The 12,995-nt window shown below is 36.8% G+C and overlaps 2 protein-coding genes across 3 annotated transcripts; one reads left to right on the top strand and one right to left on the bottom strand.

The window, feature by feature from the left end:
* Positions 1–5,643: 5,643 nt before the first annotated feature.
* Positions 5,644–10,020, top strand: LOC122061984 (pentatricopeptide repeat-containing protein At2g15630, mitochondrial-like). 2 transcript variants are annotated; one of them, XM_042625594.1, is made up of 3 exons: positions 5,644–7,701; positions 7,973–8,040; positions 9,087–10,020. In XM_042625594.1, the coding sequence occupies exons 1-3, from the start codon at positions 5,860–5,862 to the stop codon at positions 9,103–9,105; spliced, it is 1,929 nt and encodes a 642-aa protein (XP_042481528.1). In that variant the 5' UTR covers positions 5,644–5,859; the 3' UTR covers positions 9,106–10,020. The 2 variants fall into 2 exon arrangements, with proteins under 2 accessions (XP_042481528.1, XP_042481527.1); XM_042625593.1 differs by having other exon boundaries at positions 9,063–10,020.
* Positions 9,167–9,742, bottom strand: LOC122060847 (dirigent protein 22-like). Its single transcript, XM_042623938.1, has one exon. It carries the CDS (start codon positions 9,740–9,742, stop codon positions 9,167–9,169), a length of 576 nt encoding a protein of 191 aa, XP_042479872.1.
* Positions 10,021–12,995: the final 2,975 nt, after the last annotated feature.

Here is a 12,995-nt window from a genome sequence, read left to right as displayed (position 1 = left end):
TGTATTTGGATCTTGTAACCTTCTTTTAAATAATGTCCTTGACTTATCAATAGAAGTTCTTTAAGTCAATATTAAGAAAAAGGTTTTCGAAATAATTTGAATGTAACTTATGACTATACCACTTGCACATTTACACGTGAATTGATAGCATTTACTTCCATTGAAATAAAATAATTGTATTATACTCAAGGGTAAAAAATAATATTATAAATTATTTGACACCTTAAGTAAGAAAATCTCATACATATAACTAGATTTTTCAGCCGATATTTTAATTTTTTTTCCTTAGAATTAATAGTTCAAGTTTTTCAAAGAGTGAATCTCATATAAAGACTTTGAGTAACTCAATAGTTCAGATTTTTATTCAGACCAATAAAAAAATCAAATTCAATTTGATGGCATATGTGAGAATCAATTTTAACTATCATATTGATCTTGCATTACTATTATGACAGTGTAAAACCACCCTTTAGTTTTGTTACAAAAACCCAAATATAACAGTGTCACTTTACCTAGATACTGGAGAACAGCCCAAGTCATTGAAGAAATATCCATAATAAAATCGTTGAAGAAATACCGAAAAGTCTTACATATGCATTGTGCACCATATAGTTGAAATAGACCACTAAAATTGACATTTGACCGTCCAAAAGATTGCATACTCCTCTATATGGAAATCTAACCAATTAGTGCTAGAAACCTTTATATGAAAAAGAAAATATTATTAATCATCTATCAAAGAACTATTTTTAAAATTTGAGTCCAAGTCACCAACCAGAAAAAATAAATATATAATGCTATTTTTAGTAAAAAACTGTTTATAAATTTTTTTTTTTTAATTGGAAAGCAAGTATAAAATATAATTTCAAAGGTAAAATCAAAATACATCTAAAATATTTCTCCATAATAACACGAGGGAAAGTAATACTGAAAATGAAAAGGTTGGTAAGTGACACTATCTATTAATAATTTTCATATTTGTTTTGTAGGTATACCCCACTATCTATTAATAATTTTCCACATAGAGGAGTATGTAATCCATTTTACCATTACTATATATATGTTGTATAGATCAATAGGGAATTCTTTGGACAAGTCAAATGTCGATTTTAATGGTCTATTTCAACTATATGATGCACAATGCATATGTAAGAGTTTTCAATATTTTTTTGGATGATTTTTTTCAATATTTCTTCAATGATGATAAATGATCTAAAATCTTCAAATTGTACTAGATTTTCTTATAAATATTATTTTAAAATCATTATATTTTATTAACAATGGAAATTTCAAACTAATTGGAATTTAAACAATAACAAGATTGCAATATGAACATCATCTCCACCAGCTTAGCACCCAAACACATGGGAGATAACTCCTTTGTGTGGCATTGTTGATACCATAAAGCAACAGTTAATGAATGGAAATTAATTGAATTCATGGTTTAACACACTTTAATACCATGCTGACATTGAATCAAGACATATTCATAATTTGGAAATCTTCATCACAACCACGAAAGGTATGTTTGGGTAATTCCTTCCATGTCTGTGATATCAACAATGGGGGTGTGTTTTCACTTTCTGGTATAGCATTGCTAGGTCAAGACTCAAGCGTCTAGACCACTAATGTTCAAGGGTGTTTTTCAACCATATATCTAACTTTCAAGTTTAAAGTCAGGTTATCACCTAGTTCAAGATTGTGGGTTTCATCATCTTATTTATTTATGGGAAAAGGTTCTCTGAACTCGATGAGTAGGAACTGCTTACACACTACCACAAAGAAGGCTTATAACTACGATATTTTCCACAGTAAAAGATTCACAAATCCATTGAATAGGCTATTGCTGCATATTAGTTGCGGTTTTCTTTTGCAGTTAGAAGTGTCATCATTAAGTCTTTAGCTACGGATTTCCTCCCGCAAGGAAATGCAACTTTATAACTACAAATTTTTAGCTGTGGGTTTTTCCGCAACAAATCTATAGCTGCAAAATTTTGTGTATCAAAATTTGTATCTGCAAATTTTAGCTGCAGAATTTTGTACACCAAAATTAATTACTCATGGATTTATTTATTTATTTTTAAAAAATATATATAATAAATAAATCTAACGTGAGTAATAATACCCTACCCTCTCTCTCTCTCTCTCTCTCTTTAAATAAAAATGATTATATTTTACCCCATATGTTGAGAGAGACTTATTTACTTACTTATTTATTTATTTATTTATTTATCTTTGAAAAGAAGTTCACCACTTTGGTAACATCAACCAAAGTAATGGAAGACTAAAGGTTAAAGTTAATGTTGGTAAACTACCCACTTATCGACTTAATTTCACTATCATATATATAAGAATGGAAAAACCTTAAAATACGCATCTTGAGTTAGGGTTTCATTGGACGCCAAGTGGCACACGTGAAAAACAATGATTTGGATGGGCCCCACATGTGTAGGTTTGGGTCAAGGGTCCATATTCCATGGATCGGCCTTCTCGAATCAGAAATAGCTGTCTCTGTGACTTTTTCTGTCCTTTTACTTTTAAAATTCCTCTTTACACAGAGAAATTATGGGCCATGTGGACCCGCTACCCTAATTTCTTTGTTCCTTTTCTCTGTGATTTCGTGCCGTCCACGGTCCACCATGGACCCTAATTTTGTAAGTGGAAGAAGATGGGTAACTTCCTCAATCTCATACTTTGTGGAAGTTGGGATAAAGGAGCTATAGTGTGTTCTGAAAGTTGGAATTTAGAAACTATAGTGCTCTGGAAAGAGCATGCCATGAGCCCCCCATGACTTAATGACATCGTCACTGTGACTATGGTTTTAGGTATTGATTTGGGGGTGTCCTCAAGTCACTCTAGCTGTGGGATGACTACTTTCTAGGCTGTCCAGTCTCTCGAGAATATCCTTTTCCAATCTTGTGTTAGTTTCTAGGGCAATCAATCCTGGATGCGATACCTTGAACTTAAACCACAAATGTGACTCGGCTTCATTGAATATTTCAATCAAAAGTCAAATGTCTTAATAGACCATTGGATCGAGCTATTGGGTTTAGGTTGTTTACATCATTGGCAATTTCATATAATAATCTTAAAAGAGAATGCTCAACACTAGGGGTAAAAGTTTGGCCTTGACAACCCAAACCTCCCCTGGTCAGCCTTGAGCCCAAACAAGGTTTGCACTAAGTTTTTTTGTCCTAAGGACGGATTAGGGTTGAAAAATCCCAACCCTGGGTCAGGGTTGGGTTGGGTTGGGTTAGGGTTGGGCCGGCTTGCATCTTTATAGTAAAAATCAGTGTTCCAATAGGTATTTGATTTTTCTATAATTTTTTAATATATGAGACATGAGTGGAAAAAACATGTCAATCAAGGTTAGTCCAACCATTATAGAATACAAAGTCAACCCAACCCAGGCCAACCAAACCCAACCCAGCCTTGATAGGGTCAATTAAGGCCGGGTTGGATTGGTATGAACTCGATAGGGTTGGGCCTAAACATGAATCCGACAAGGTAAGGTTGGATTGGGCCTGGGTTGAATTTTGAGGACCTAGGGTTGGGCTAGGGTTTTAAGAAACCTGGCCCAACTCGGCCCTGTTTCACCCCTACTCAACACCCAACTATATCCATTCAAGTCATCCAAGATTCTAGAGTTAATCGAAGTAGGAATCTTCCAAGCAATCTACCTTGCTCATATATTGCACGTCTTTTTAAATGATTGTATACAAATGTTTAATTACCATGATAGGTATAATATTCATGTTAAAATACACAATTCAAAAGCTTAAGCTATTAGGTAGAGAGGCGTAATCAATATCTAAAGTAATAAAAAATTATAAGAAGTTCACCAATAAAATAATAGAATGTTCCCAACATAAACAAATAGGTCCAATTAACTGGAACCAAACTATTTTCAATTCTATGCTTATTATGTTGTTATTCAATTGGTAAATTAAGTGGAATTTTTTTTTTTATTATTATTATTCTGATCGAAATGTGAATGCTAAGATAAGATTGTAAAACTAGAAAAAATAAAACAAAAAATGAACAAATTAGAACTAATATAAGAGTAACCTTGATACATGAAAATTTGCTAGAAAATCATTTAAGGGGATATGAACGCATATATTACTGAGGCCTTTTGATTGTGCTAATATAACCGAAGGATTTGATTCAAATCGAAGGAGGTAAAAGAACCGATCACTTGCCATGTATTGTCATTTGGGGGACGTGGGTGGGCCTAAGCCCACTGATAGATGAATAATAGGATGAAACTCTATACAAATTAAATCATGACTTAAAATCACATTTTCTCTTGAAAATTTTAAAGGTAAATTAAAAAGGTAGTGGAAAGGGTTTCTAGCTACATCCTTTTGTGCCATTTAAACGGCATGTTTGTTGAACCAGCAAGGCCTTGACAATGCCTCATCAGCCCAGCCTACTATAAGCTGGAATGGATTACGGGCCAGTCAGGCCCATGCCCAATATAAGCACAGGCTGGGCAAGTTGACATCAGTCCAGTCCAATGGCCCAGCCCAACCCATGGCCAAACTACCTAAATCGGGGCTGGTGTATTATGTGCGAAATGACCTGCTTTTATTAGTCAGATCTCCGTGCAACTGTGAGGTTCTTCCATTGCAACCAAGTGGATGTGGGTTCAAGTAGGAAAACAGTCTCTTTGTGAAACGTGGTAAGATTGTATACATTATGACCCTACTTAAACCCCACAATGGCTGGAGTCTTCTGCACCATGTACTTATCTATGTGCTATTTGTGCATTCTAGCATCTCTCATGCCACCAAGCGGCTCAAAGAACTTTTTCCCATAGAATATTGTTGAAGTGTATATAGAGAACAAGCATGGTCAATGGGATGGGCTAGGGGAGAGAGAGAGAGAGTGTGTGTGTGTGTGTGTGTGTGTAGCCTATGCCTCTAGCTTGTAGACAATCTCATGGGGGAAGGGTTAAGAATCATGCCAATAGACATGGCCATTTAATAAAAAAGAGGTCCAGATTACACAAGTCAGAGATCTAAACGCATAGTAAAAAATCTGAATTCAATTTACATTCATATTCGTTTATAAGTATATTTATCCAATCAGGGAATATCTAGAGCCGATCATATCTAATTCATATCCAATCTGTTTACATCCCTATGTGAGAGGATGTTCCAAGGAATCTGCACCAAGGATTTAGGGGACAGTATCTGTATCAATCGGTTTTACCCCTACTTTTTTTAAGAAAGTTGTAGTTTTTTTTACTATTGTACCCTTGAAACGATACGGATATCAATCCAGATCAATCAGGGATCGGGGATCGATCTCAACTGATACCAATCCAATATGGCGGTTACGAGACCGGTACTTGAAACCATGATCTACACACTGGCATCATCCTCCAGTTATTTTCCCAAAATTTCAATAGGTTTTGTTTTACTATATTCACTAGATACTGTGACTAGACACAAAGAGCGGCAAAATGACGTCTCCACTCATGTAAAACCTAAAAAAGGTGTTCAACCAGAGTGTTCTTTCCCCTTATTTTTGTTTACTGTAAAAAAAAATATATATTAAAAAATATAAAAAATAAATAAAAATAAATAAACCAAAATGAAAAGGAGAAATGTACTGCCGGTCTCCACCTCAGGCGTAGACACAGTTGGACGTGAAAATACCAAACGCGCAAGGCAACTGGGCCTTTTCATACCCAGGCCATCCTTTCACATCCCGGCCCGGTCCAAAATAATCAGATTCTTTCCGAAAGGCAAAACCCTCGTTAAACCCTCCGGCGCTGAATGCCGCAATCCTCCGCCTTCTTGTTGCTCTCTACCATGATTTCTGCAACGAGGCCATCTCTCCTGCCGGAAAATGAGAATCTACAGAGCTTTCGATTTCCGATCTCTCAAACAGTGCAGACTCACTAACCTCGGAGTCTTAAAAAAAGGTCAGATTTCTGCTTATATTTGTTCGATCTCTCACCTAGAAGCTTCGTCACAAACCCTAGACCAACCCTCAATCCCTCCCCTAAACGTTGGTAGGAACGTCGAAGGATTCTTAGAAAAAGAAATCTTAGATCCCGAGTGGCATTCAATCGAACGGGTTTCTTCGAATCTCTCTCCGTCTGAGATCTCTAACGCCCTTTCTAAGCTCCGGGGATCTCCTGATACTGTTCTAGCGTTAATTGAGAAATTGGGTTTTGAATCCCTGGATCTCAGATGCCTTTGCCTCGCAGTGGGTGTAGTCTCTCGCCTTCCATCTCCAAAACCAGCTTTACTGCTCCTGAAGAGAGCTGTGGATGGCGGTGTTGCAACGAACCAGGAACTTTTCGATGAGTTAGTGCTCGCTCGCGAGGGCTTGCGATTGTCGAGTTCAATTGTTCTGGATTTGCTGATTAGGGCTTGTTGTGGATTAAGGAGAGCAGAGCAAGCTCTCGAATGCTTCTACATGATGAAGGATCATGGGATTCTTCCCAAGATTGAAACTTGTAATGAATTATTGGGTTTGCTTTTGAAAATGAATAAAACCGACACGGCTTGGGCTCTGTATGCTGAAATGTTCAGGTTGAGGATTCCTTCCTCTGTCATCACGTTCAACATTATGATTAATGTATTATGTAAGGAAGGGAAATTGAAGAAGGCTAAGGCTTTCATTGCACACATGGAGGGTCTGGGCTTTAAACCAACTGTTGTTACTTATAATACGATAATTCATGGGTACTGTTCGAGAGGAAAACTCGAAAGTGCTCAAGAGATCTTTGATGCTATGAGAAATATGGGTATACAACCAGATTCTTACACTTATGGAACTCTCATCAGTGGGTTGTGCAAGGAGAGAAAACTTGAAGAAGCATCAGCTCTTTTTGGAAAAATGGTGTATGAAAAGCTACTACCTAATGCTGTGACATACAACATGTTAATTGATGGATACTGCAACAAGGGGAACTTGGCAATGGCCTTTAAGTACAGGGATGAAATGGTTAGTAAAGGAATAAAGCCTACTGTCTCTACATACAATTTGCTGGTTCATGCCCTGTTTATGGAAGGTAGGGCAGCCGAAGCGGATGGTTTGATCAAGGAAATGGCCGGAAGGAGCTTGGCTCCTGATGCAATCACATATAACATCTTAATAAATGGGTACTGCAAGGAAGGGAATGCAAAGAATGCCTTTGACCTGCATGCAGAAATGTTAAGTAGAGGGATTCATCCGTCTACAGCAACCTACACATCCCTTATCTATGTTTTGGGCAAGCAGAAAAGAATGCAAGAGGCTGATAAGTTATTCAAGCAGATTGTCTCTAAAGGAATTTTCCCTGATGTCATAATGTTCAATGTGTTGATTGATGGCCATTGTGTCAATGGGAACTTGGAGCGGGCCTTTATGCTCTTGAAGGAGATGGATATGAAGAAGGTTGCTTCTGATGAGGTGACCTACAATACTCTAATGCAAGGGCTCTGTAGGGAGGGGAAAGTTGAAGAAGCTCGTGGACTTCTCAATGAAATGAAGATTAAGGGCATCAAACCTGATCACATCAGTTACAACACCCTCATTAGTGGATATAGTAGGAAAGGTGAAATGAAAGATGCTTTTAAAGTTCGTGATGAGATGTTGAGCAAAGGTTTCAATCCCACTCATCTCACTTACAATGCCCTTATCCAAGGGCTATGCAGAAACAAAGAAGGAGATCATGCTGAACAAATCTTCAAAGAGATGGTAAGCAAAGGCATTACACCTGATGACAGCACCTACTTCTCTTTGATTGAGGGGCTTGGGAAAGATGAAGGCTTGTTAGAGAATACTCGATGTGATCCATTGTGACCAGCAGACTTTCAAATTTTTACGTTTGAACATTTAAAAATGCATGAGAGGCCTTAAGAAAATACTTTTTTATTGGTTGTGAATTCTTCCTACATGCTTTCATTTGCCACTGACAGCATCTATGCACCTCTGCTCACTCTCATATTTTGCCGCCCGATTTCAACAGTGTCAATTGTTGCTGTTAATAATTTGTGAATATATCCTAAGTGTGAGAAGAGACGGAAGAACTATCAGGTACTCGATTTTTGCATTTCTTTAATTTTATTCAAAGAATGATTTCATTGCTTTTTCTTTTATTAAGCTAGTTCTATTATTGTTTGCAATTTAATTTGTCCTGAATTATATTAAAGTGACTGCACCAACACCAAGTCCAGCTCTCCTTGGAAATTAAAGTAAAAATAATGAACCTTAAATTCTTAGGCTTTTAATGAGGCTGGTTTCAAGGTGTAAAGGAATATCCATGTTATTTGGAAAGAGGACCATGGATGATCATAATCACAAAAAATCATTATCACCTTGAAAATCTATCCCAACTGATACCTCATATTTTATTTCCAAAATCATCAAAAAATAAATTAATTAATTAAAATAAATAAAATAAAATAAAATAAAAATATCTTATGTTAATCTTCTAGGTAATTACATCAAAGTAAAGTTTCTATGGTAAAAAGTGAATTGAGTATGTACTGGGATGGAAACTCAAATGGGTTGATTAGTTCAGGCCGGTGCTCTGATACATTCTTCTTCTACCCAGTACTCACATTTGTAAAGTATGTTGCGGAGTTAATCAGTGGAAGAAGTGTAGACTATAGACTACAAAGTTCCCAAACTGAATGTGGTGTGGGTCTCATGATCTCATCTGAGTACTGAAATACCAACTTTGCATCCAGAACTCCATTCAGGCCACATTGACCTACCAGATAAAAACATATATTATTTGGGTCGGTTTCAGTCCGACTAAAGTTGAACTAGGAATTGCATGGCACTGTAGATACTAGAACCTATTAACCAGCACCCAGGGGACTTTCTAGTTCTGTCTACCCATGTTCAAGGTCAAAGTCAAAGAAAACCAGTGCTGGTTAACCAACCATGGCTACCAGTCACAGCAGAACCACGCAACACAATAAGAACACTTCAACATTTCCATCTTTTTTCACATAAAGCCCATAGGAGGATTGCCTTCGACTATTAAGAAGCAATAAAGCAAACCAAAGTAATACATAGATGGTTTGAATAAATTTTGAATTTTGAAATAGGAAATTATTCACTTTGTTCAATAGAAATCAAGATGAGTTCTAATCAACCAAAAGGAAGAAGATAGAGCAAAATTCCCAACAACTGAAAGGAGAAGAATCATGGATCAGTAATGGATGACATAGACATTGTATTCGACCACAGCATCCCCGGATGTTAGGTTGAAGAATTGTGTCTTTGCCTGAGCGTAGCCACGAGCCAATCGGAAAATCCCAGTCCCTCCCGTCACAGGGATCTCTCTCACTGCTGATTGAACCGGATTCCTCCCGAATAAGCTAAGTGTGCTACCATTGTACTTCCCTCCTGTAAAAACAAAGTTTAAGGTCATCAACAGTGCTAACTCATTTTGTGCCGCCAATGTGTACAGCCCCTGAGCTCTTCCTACAAGTGTAGAATTCAACTCTGGCGTTTCTGTCAATGGATCATCGATCGCGACAATTGTACCAAACGGAAATTGTGAGTTTTTTGTGCTGCTTGGTTGGGCAACCTTAATTGCAGTTGGATTACTACCACTAACAATGTCATGGAAGAAGAAGTGAAGGTGGGTTATCTTCTCATGCTTAAACCCCAAAGACTCCAGCAAGGGCCGGGACTTGCCATTCACTGCATTATTGGAGAACAAGAACAGGATGGTTAAGCAAATAACAGATGAAGAAGAGAAACTGATATGAATTATGGCCATTGTGGCTAAGGGAATGTGTTTCTTGAAGAATTAGAAATGGTTTGGGTTGTGCAGTATACACAGCCTATATAAAGCTCAATAGCAGAAGACAATAAGTTTCTGGTTTGCAATTTCAGATTTGATTATAATAAGGTTAGTTACATGTAACACTTGATGAATATGTTACATTAATGTAGATTCAGTTTTCACCCAAAAAAATCTATGTATATATTAATGTAGAATCAGTGTGAATTCTTATATGCAACATTTTATTACAAAATAACTACTTTTTTTTTTTCTATTAATAGTCATTGGAGTGGACTTGGTTCCATAATTTATACCTAATAATTCTTATATCGCCTAATTAATTAAACAATTTAAGGGAATTTAGTATAAGTGCTAGGCACATCACTAATTAACCATTGTTGGAGGGTCGCACTTGAGAGATTAATTAAGCCAAAAATCAGCTTTTAATGATATAAAAAAAAAAATGCAAAGACTCTAATTTGAATACTCATTTTATATGTGTTTGGTATTTTCTTGGGGAAAATCTGTGGGAAAGAAAACAGTGAAGGGAAAGTTTGAGATTTTTTTTTTTTTGGGAGGTGGTGACGTGAAGAGAGTAATAGTTTCACTCACAATGTGTTCTGTATCTTTCTCGAAAGGGTGTTTCTAGGCATCACAATGTCTAGTGAAATGTAACGCTTCGTTATTTGTCACTTGACAATACATGGGTTATTCCATGTGATGGAGGATTCCCATGCCACATACATCTCAATGTCCAAATTTTAATCCAAAATAAGCGAGGAAAGTTGCTTAAACTCTGTTTTAAAGTTTTCGTAAAATATTAAAATGTCATAAAAAGAGTTGAATATGATATACAAAATGGCATCTTCTGAAATTTTACGTACTTCTTCCACCCATTTTAAGTTAAAATTGTACCAGATGCTTGCTTGATCCACTATTAAGGGACTAACCCAAGTATTACCACTTGGATTTTAGTGAAGTCGTACACTTCACTAGGCCTATATGGGAAAGAAACCCTTCTTGAAATTTTCCTCAAATTACTTCTACTTTGGAAAATCTTCTAAAATCACATTCTGAAATTTTGGGAGTGGCTCTCTTCTTAGTACTCTATTCACAATTAAAATAGAGCACTAAGAATTTACCACTAAACTCGTCCAACAAATGCTTATTTTTATCGAAGTATATACTCTTACAAGGATTGAGAGTTAATTTTCCTTCGTTATCTATTGCTTTCTAGCATTAAGAATACCACACAACTCTACTATCTTCCAAGTATTAGTGCTCTAATTAGGTGGACATGTTGCCCACAATATAATTAAGTTATTATTGGTTAACTTCTATTCCAATTTGTCTTTGTCGTTGTAAATGGCATATAACACTTCTAAAATAATATGTATGCAAAAGTCTAGCTGTGTCTAAAGAAGTTAGATAATCTATCATTAAAGAAATAAGGAAAATCTATGACACCCAAGAACACGGCAAGTATCAGATCTGTCTGGGAGATCGGTGAGGTGTTCCCACTAAGAATACAACAATTAAGTACCAGGGTGTTTGGGAGATCGGTGAGGGTGTGCAAACTTTAGTCCCACATAGTCTAGGGAGAAATTACTGGACTAATTGATAACATCTAGGCTTCTTAACATGACACAACTCATTTTAAAGCCTTGAGGGCAAGACTCTTACCCTTATCCCGGGTTTGGATCGTCACAAAAGCTTACACCTACATGATGCATCATATGGTTGAAATAGACTATTAAATTTGATATATGGTTTGTCCAAATGATTCTATCCATACAACATACAATGATTAAAAAAAAGGAAATTTACTGCACCATCCCTTGGAAAATGCCACAATTATAAGACCACCCCTTATGTTTTATCAAATTATCCTCAGACCTCCTATCGTTAGTCATTGTTAAGTGTCGACCTAAAATGACCATTATACCCCTACTATTGAAAAACTCATATTTTTACATTATAGTGAAGCTTTGAAATACAGAGAAGAAAATACAAGAAACAGACAATCAAGAAGGAAATGTTTATAATCTTGAACTAGAAAGAAACAGACCTGAAAAAAATAATAATAATAATAACAATAATAATAATTCCAACCAAGGGAATCTCTCAAGCTACTACTTCTATGTCGCCGTCTCGACAATCCATTCGCAGCCGCCATATTTCGTCTTCTAGCTTCTCTATTCCTATCCTTCTCTTCTTATCTCTTCATTAAATCAATCACAGAAACCATCAATCTCATCGTCTCACATCTTTCCAAGAGGTCTCTCAACTGGATTTCAGCCATAATTCGCCGGATTTTCAGCTAAGACCACCACAGACTGCAGATTCCGAACAGATTGAAGGAAAAAAAGGAGAAAAAACGCAGCTTTCGATTATCTTCTCCCTCCCTTCCGCTAGGGACTCCTCTCTTCCCTCTTCTCTCTCCCTCTCCCAAACTCTCCAACTCTCTATGCTTTCCTTTCTTCACTCTTCTGCGTAATCCCATCTAATTTTTGGATTCTGGCGGAAAACATCCGCCAGAGGAATACTCTGTTCGGCTATCCAGGCACCTACAACCTACCCCCGGAAGGCAGAGACCGTACGATCCGCACGCATTCGGGAGTTCGCACTCGTCGTCGATCGCACGCATTCCGATCTCATTCAATTCCGTGCAATACCACCTTCAAGGGGTGACACGTGTATTGATACCAATACAATGGTTTAGATCTGATTTAAATACCTCTTCACTGATTTAATGTTTTATTAGTTGTACCAGATCTGGACCATTGTATTGGTATCAATACACGTGTCACCACCTGAAGGTGGTATTACACGGAATTGTACGAGATCGGAATTGCAGACGATTTCAACCAGTTAAAAGCTTGCACATCGACGGGAGCTGCTTTCGTTTGATACATACCCAGAAATCCATTCGGGCTGATTCGAGCATAAATTGATCCATTACCATTGACAATGACATCTTGGCCGTAAAATTCTGATTCTCGAGAAGCGTATTAGACGGAGAATCAAAACTTTGCTGGAGGACTTTAACTCCGAGAATCGATCTCCTCCGTTGGATCAACTTTAGATCGCACGGTTACAGTTGGTTATATGTTTACCATTTCATATTTAATATAAAATTTAATTACTGACATCAGCATATAAGGTATATTCCTGAACAATGACTGATGGTAAGGGATCTGAGGATAATTTAGTGAAACAAAGGGGATGGTCTTATAATTGTAGCATT

Source organism: Macadamia integrifolia, chromosome 14 (assembly GCF_013358625.1).
Source record: "Macadamia integrifolia cultivar HAES 741 chromosome 14, SCU_Mint_v3, whole genome shotgun sequence".
Taxonomy (NCBI): Eukaryota; Viridiplantae; Streptophyta; class Magnoliopsida; order Proteales; family Proteaceae; genus Macadamia; species Macadamia integrifolia.
This window is presented reverse-complemented; position numbering and strand designations above follow the sequence as displayed.

What these genes read in the sequence shown, in the direction of transcription:
- LOC122061984 (XM_042625593.1), top strand. Translation starts at nt 5,860, where the DNA reads ATGAGAATCTACAGAGCTTTCGATTTCCGATCTCTCAAACAGTGCAGA. An exon ending in AACAAATCTTCAAAGAGATG is followed by an intron (nt 7,702 to 7,972) that starts GTAAGCAAAGGC and finishes CGATTTCAACAG; the next exon opens with TGTCAATTGTTGCTGTTAAT. An exon ending in AGAGACGGAAGAACTATCAG is followed by an intron (nt 8,041 to 9,062) that starts GTACTCGATTTT and finishes ATTTTGAAATAG; the next exon opens with GAAATTATTCACTTTGTTCA.
- LOC122060847 (XM_042623938.1), bottom strand. Translation starts at nt 9,742, where the DNA reads ATGGCCATAATTCATATCAGTTTCTCTTCTTCATCTGTTATTTGCTTA.